We start from the raw sequence: 6,000 nt of genomic DNA, 5'->3' as shown, positions 1-6,000 counted from the left end.
TTTCTTAGTTATTTTTAATTTTTGATTGGCTTTTGATTTCTTGATTTTTTTATGAAATATATTGTTTTTGGTGGGGGACAGATATGAAGGGAGAGGGCTGCTCGGGGGAGCTGGTGCTCTTCTACTGCTGTGTAGGTCATGGGCATCAAACCATGGCTACCAGGCTTGACAATGGGCATATTTATCTGTTGAAGCATCTTGCCCACTCTTATTATTTTATTTTATTTACTGATTTATTATTTTACTTACTGATCTTTTTTTGAGACAGGGTTTCACAATGTAGTTTTAGTTGGTCTATAACTTGAATTGAAGGACTGCTTCTGTTTTTTGAGTGCTGGGATTACAAAAGTGAACCACCATGCCCAGTTCTGTGTCTAACTTTGCCAAAGGAAAATCAAAACCAGATGATGTCACATTTTTACAAGTGTAACTGTCATACTCTAGATATTTCATGAATTTCCAATTAAAGTCATCCATCACTGATGATACAAATCATTTCTGTCTGCAATGTAATAAGAGCTTTCACATGAAAGGAGGCTCCATCCTCTTAGCACTAAGAGCATAACTCAGAAGCACAGGGCAGTGGAACCTTCAGCCCACACTCTGGCTCCACTGAGGCGCGCTGCAGACAAAGCACACATTGGGGTCATCTCCCACTCTGTTCACTCACTCAGTGGGAGCCAAATGTGCAATGTGTCTAATTAACTTGCTCAATTTCCTTCTTCCAATTTACAATGCCCTTTAACAACACCATTACTGGAAAGCTATTGTTGGCATGGACAGTACAAAACCTGATTTGGGAAGAAGCATATTTCATATGCTTAAACATCCCCAAATTGAAAACTGTAGAGAGCCAGTTGCCTCACATGCTGACAAAAATAAATCTGGGCATGGACCATTTTGTAGAAAAGAGAAAAAGTCATGTTAATTTAAAATGTATGGTTATATACAAAAAGAATAGAAAATAACCCATATAATTTTTAACACCTAAAATCAGTAAATTAATAGCACATTTGAGTATTGGCTTTCAAACAGTAAATGGACAGTTACAAGAAAAACAGCCTCTCCCATGTTAATCTTATGGGCACCGAAACTTCTATTTTAATAAAACATAGTGTGACTCATTTCAATTTAGAAATCTGTTCTTCTTAATGTTTCTGAGTTTGGTGCAAATCAAATCTATCACCAAGAAATAAGAGCAGAATGCTTAAAAGCATGAGGGAGCCAATCTGTCTTCTAAATGAACCATGTGACTTCGATACCACAAATGAAAAGTTAGAAATTGATATCAAAATGAAAAGTGCCTCCTAGAAAGACAATTATGTCTCTGGACAATGTCCTGGTAGATATCCTGTGTTCCTCATCAGGGGAAATAAGCAACTGTGTTTTTCCATATGCACAGTCATAAAAATGAAGAAAACTGGCTTTTGCTTCATCTTTATGGACTCTTTCTGGTACTCAGATTCTTTGCTCTTTTTCTCTTCCTCCTTTCTTCCAGACTTCCTTCCTTATTTTTCTTTCTTTCTTAAAACAATGTTGCTTCTACTTCCCAAGATCATTAGGAGAAAATAGGGGCACACAGTAGAAATGATGTAGGTGTTGGGAAGTTTAGGTAAAAAATTATATTAACTGTAAAAAAGGTTTCATTATATCATTACCAACACACATGTCTCACATTACTGTTTTATTTTATTAAAAAACATTTTACCTTACAGCTCCAGGCACATCTAGAATGAGTGTGTGGACGTCATAGCACAGCCAGTTCCCTTCTTCCACCACTTGGGGTGAGGGGTTGAAATCAAGCTATCAGCCTTGGAGGCAAGCGCCTTTAAGCACTGAGCCATGTCTGGGCCCCTAAGAAGCCAGTGTACCTACACCACATTCTTGTAATCTCTGGACCTCTCACGCTACTCATTCTTTTATTTTCAGGCCTTGGCCCCCAACTTCCACATTCGAGATAAAACAAGTGATACTCCTGTCTTTAGGGGACTAGCTTTTATCACCTAACATAATCTCTCATCCCAGTTTTCCGCAAATGCTTAAGTTCCTTCTTCTTTACGGCTGAGTAAAACTCTGTTGTGTACACACAACTATGAATACCTTGGTTGATTCCATAACCTGGCTATTGTGAATAGTGTCACGATAAACAAAGATGTGCAGAGGTCTCCATTGTAATCTGATATACATTTATTTATTGATATCATGTAAGTTGTATGGCTAAGTTTTAGCTTTTTGAGGAAGCTCCATACTGATTTCCGTAGCAGCTAGATGAATTTATATTGCCGCTACCAACTTATAAGCCTCCTCCCCTAACCAGGGCTGACTGGCATTTGTTTTCTTGATGATAGTCATGTTGATGAGGATAAGTAGTTTCGATGGGCATTTCCAATGGGCACAGGCAGTGAGCCTTTCTTCATGTAGTCATCATCTGAAGTGTATGCTCACTTCTCTGGCCATTTGTTGACTGCAACCTTTTTTATTATTATTATTTTGCAATTTACTTCAACATATGTTCTAAATATTAGCCTCTTACTGGGTGAATAACTGGCTAGGGGTTTTACCCTACCTTCCGTTTTGTTTACTTTACAAGTACGTTGTACAATCTACCTGTGCTCGTTTTATTTCCTGAGCTATTGGGATCTTACTCAGAAGGCCTTGCCTATCTGCTCGTATCTTCAAGTGTTTTCCACTAGTCATTTCAGTTTTTTAGGTTTTACATTAAGGTCTCTGATCCTTTTATAAGTCAAACATAAAATTAAAACTATAATTTAAAACTGATCCTAACAATTTAAAAGAACAAGGGACTTGCCAAAATGAACTCACTTCATTTCGCAAACCAAGCAAATGGCAACACAAATCTATTCTGTTCCAAACCTCTCGGTATTGATTCCCAGTGCACGGGAACACGTAACAGATGCAGACAGAACACAATCAAGTTGCCCCATCTCCTGTACAAATGAATAGAGCAAAATCCGAGTGTGCCTCTCATGATCTATGTGCTCTGTGCTCTAACACCGCACATGTCTCTCAGCAGTACTGGCCGGTAGTTTTGCTCCAAAGTCTCCATGTATTCAAAATAGTTGCTCACTCGAAACCCACGCAGCGCTTCTTCCTGCCAGGAAAATATGAAGGGAAGTTTATTTACTTAGAGAAAGATGCACAATTCCAAGTGAATGATATTTAAGTAGTTGAAGTATCATCTGTTTTCAGCAATAGATGCTGAGGCAGTTTACATGACTAGTAAATGCGTAATTGCTCCTCATTTGGGAAGCTGTGTCTGTGACAGGAATGAATAAGGGTCTGGAGAAGCAAGGTTATTAAAAAAAAAAAAAACAGCAACAACACTTTACAGCTAACAACAGCAGCAGTAGCAGCCAAAAAAGCTTAAACTCTCAGATGATGAAATCTTCCCACTATTTGACCTACGTTTCAGTGGTAAGCATGCAACTAGTAAAGATCCTCTGTATCTACAAAAGGATGCTGTGATGTTGTAAGGAATATCCATGCTGAAGCCACTGTTCATAAAAACCTACATCAACAGGTGGGTCATGATGCTGGCACCGGAGAGGCAAATGATCATTTGTGTTTTCATGGTTAGTGTCTCAAATGAGGGGCTTGAGAATAAACAGCAAGGGCATTTAGAATTTTAGAGTATTTGGGGCTTAAGGATTGACTGTCTCTTAGCACACTCAAATATTATCTAACGTAGTATCTATCCAAAGGTGTTTTGAAAATCTTCAGAATAGTTGTTCTCAGGTCAGTACAACTGTGTTAGCTTTTGAGTTCTTAAAATTTTGAAGCAATTCATGATTTCCTCAAGCTTACAGCTAACAGACAATAAAAGATGAATGTATGTGTGTGTGTGTGTGTGTGTGTGTAGCAGACCAAAAGAATGAAAGGTAACATGTATTAGATACCAGACAGTTTGCAAGAGTTGATAAAAAAGGACATCAATGTAAGGTAGCTAAAAAAACATGCAACCTTTAACATAAAATTTAAAAGCCTCATGTGTATATATGTGTATATATAAAGGCTCATATATACTTACTTATGAGTAATGATTCACAGAGTTATGAAGAACTTTATTATTATTGTGCCGTGTGTCACTCAAAATCCACAGAAAAGTGAAGAAAAGGTATAGATAACCTAAAAAACTTACTGATCAACCAAGTTGAAGGAGCTGAAGAACCAATGTTTACAGATGATACCATTAAGGCTATGGAAAACACTACCCAAGAGAAATATCTGAACTCTGCTTTTAATTTTAAGGCAGAGGACACTGTGCCATCCACTCTCCCACTGCTCACTCATATGCTCTTTTAGTATATATAAGCTCTTCATTCTGGACATTAGCAATAAAAGTGAGTAAGACAAGGACTGCATCCTAGATTATTAATAGCCAAGGTCTCAAGCATGCCCTCAGATTAACAAACAGGTAACTTCTCTTAGGGTTATTACTGCTGTGATGAATCACCACAACCAAAGCACTTGGGAAGGAAAGGGTTTATTTGGCTTGCACTTCCACAGAACTGTTAATCAGCAAAGAAAATCATGACAGGCAATGAAACAGGCTGGGAATCCACAGGCAGGAGCTGATGCAGAGGCCGTGGAAGGATGTTCCTTACTGGCTTGCTCTTCATGGCATGCTTAGCTTGCTTTCTTATAGAACCCACGACCACCAGTACAGGGATGGCAACTCCCACAATGAGCTAGACTTTCCCCAATCAATAACTAATAAGAAAATTCCCTACAGGTTTGCCTACAATCTGATTTTATGGAAGCATTTTCTTATTTGTGTTTCCCACCTCTCAAATGACTTCAGCTTGTATCAAGTTGACATAAAACTACCCAGCACACAACTGAGTCACCTGGATATGGTGGCACACACTTATAATCCTTGCCCTTGACAGGCTGCAGCAAGAGGACAACAGGTTCAATGCCACCTGGGTAACATATTGAGGCCCTGTCTCAATAAAGAGAACAAAACAAATAGATGTTCAATTGATGGATGGCAAATTATTTCTTTGTAAGTTTCTACCTATCAAAAGTACTTATTCTGGGCACAGGGGTCTTTTCTGAGACTGATACTCCAACCAAGGACCATTTGTGGATATAACCTAGAACCCCTGCTCAGATGTAGCCCATGGCAGCTCAGTATCCAAGTGGGTTCCCTAGTAAGGGGAACAGGGACTATCTCTGACTTGAACTCAGTGGTTGGCTCTTTGATCACCTCCCCTTGAGGGAAGAGCAGCCTTGCCAGGCCAAAGAGGACATTGCAGCTAGTACTGATGAGACCTGATAAGCTAGGGTCAGATGGAAGGGAAGGAAGACCTCCCCTATCAGTGGACTTGGAGAGGGGCATAGGAGGAAATGAGGGAGGGAGAGTGGGATTGGGAGGGAAAGAGGGAGTGGGCTATACCTGGGATACAAAGTGAATAAACTCTAATTAATATAAAAAATAAAAATTTAATAAAGTCATTCAGGTTGAAAAAGGATCAAAGTGAGACTAATCTCACTGGACCAGTTTATTCTAAATAGCTATTGTTGTAAGTATAGAACTCTTATGAACTCACTCATTTTCTTAAAATTATATGTGACTTGGCTTTGATAATTTCTACACTAAAAGTATCCCTAAGTTGAAAGGCAATTCCAGTAACATCTTTCCGAACAGAGAAGACCCGATACTATGGGATCTGCTTCCCGATGCATTCACAATTTCAAATAAAAATTATTACTCATTAAGTGCAAATTATAATAGAACACAACAGCACTTAAACAATAGCTCTAACAATAGTTTCCTGGAAAAAAATAAAAATCTACCTAACATCTTTTAATTATTGTTCTATGTTCCTTTAAACATAAAACTACCCAGGCAAGCCACGGCTAATACTTGGCTTAAATATATTTCTTCTTTAGAATGTATATTTTTTTCAAAAACTGGCTTCTCTCTTAGATATTAATTTTAAAGTTAAAAGAAATATTCTAGTAACAACACTGCAG

At 38.3% G+C, this 6,000-nt stretch overlaps 1 protein-coding gene across 1 annotated transcript in view; it reads right to left on the bottom strand.

Moving 5' to 3' along the window:
• Nucleotides 1–1,671: 1,671 nt before the first annotated feature.
• The window catches only part of Tbc1d32 (TBC1 domain family member 32), a 233,866-nt gene continuing 229,537 nt past the window's right edge, over nucleotides 1,672–6,000 (bottom strand). Inside the window, exon 33 of the mRNA XM_055599402.1 lies at nucleotides 1,672–3,112. Within this exon, the coding sequence (XP_055455377.1) occupies nucleotides 2,993–3,112 (120 nt within the window). The 3' untranslated portion in view covers nucleotides 1,672–2,992. The remainder of the gene's footprint in view (nucleotides 3,113–6,000) is intronic.

The sequence above is a fragment of the Psammomys obesus genome, unplaced genomic scaffold, assembly GCF_907164565.1.
Source record: "Psammomys obesus unplaced genomic scaffold, mPsaObe1.curated_primary_1811, whole genome shotgun sequence".
NCBI classification, from domain to species: Eukaryota; Metazoa; Chordata; class Mammalia; order Rodentia; family Muridae; genus Psammomys; species Psammomys obesus.
The sequence above is the reverse complement of the archived record's forward strand: the minus strand, read 5'-3'. Positions and strand labels throughout refer to the sequence as shown.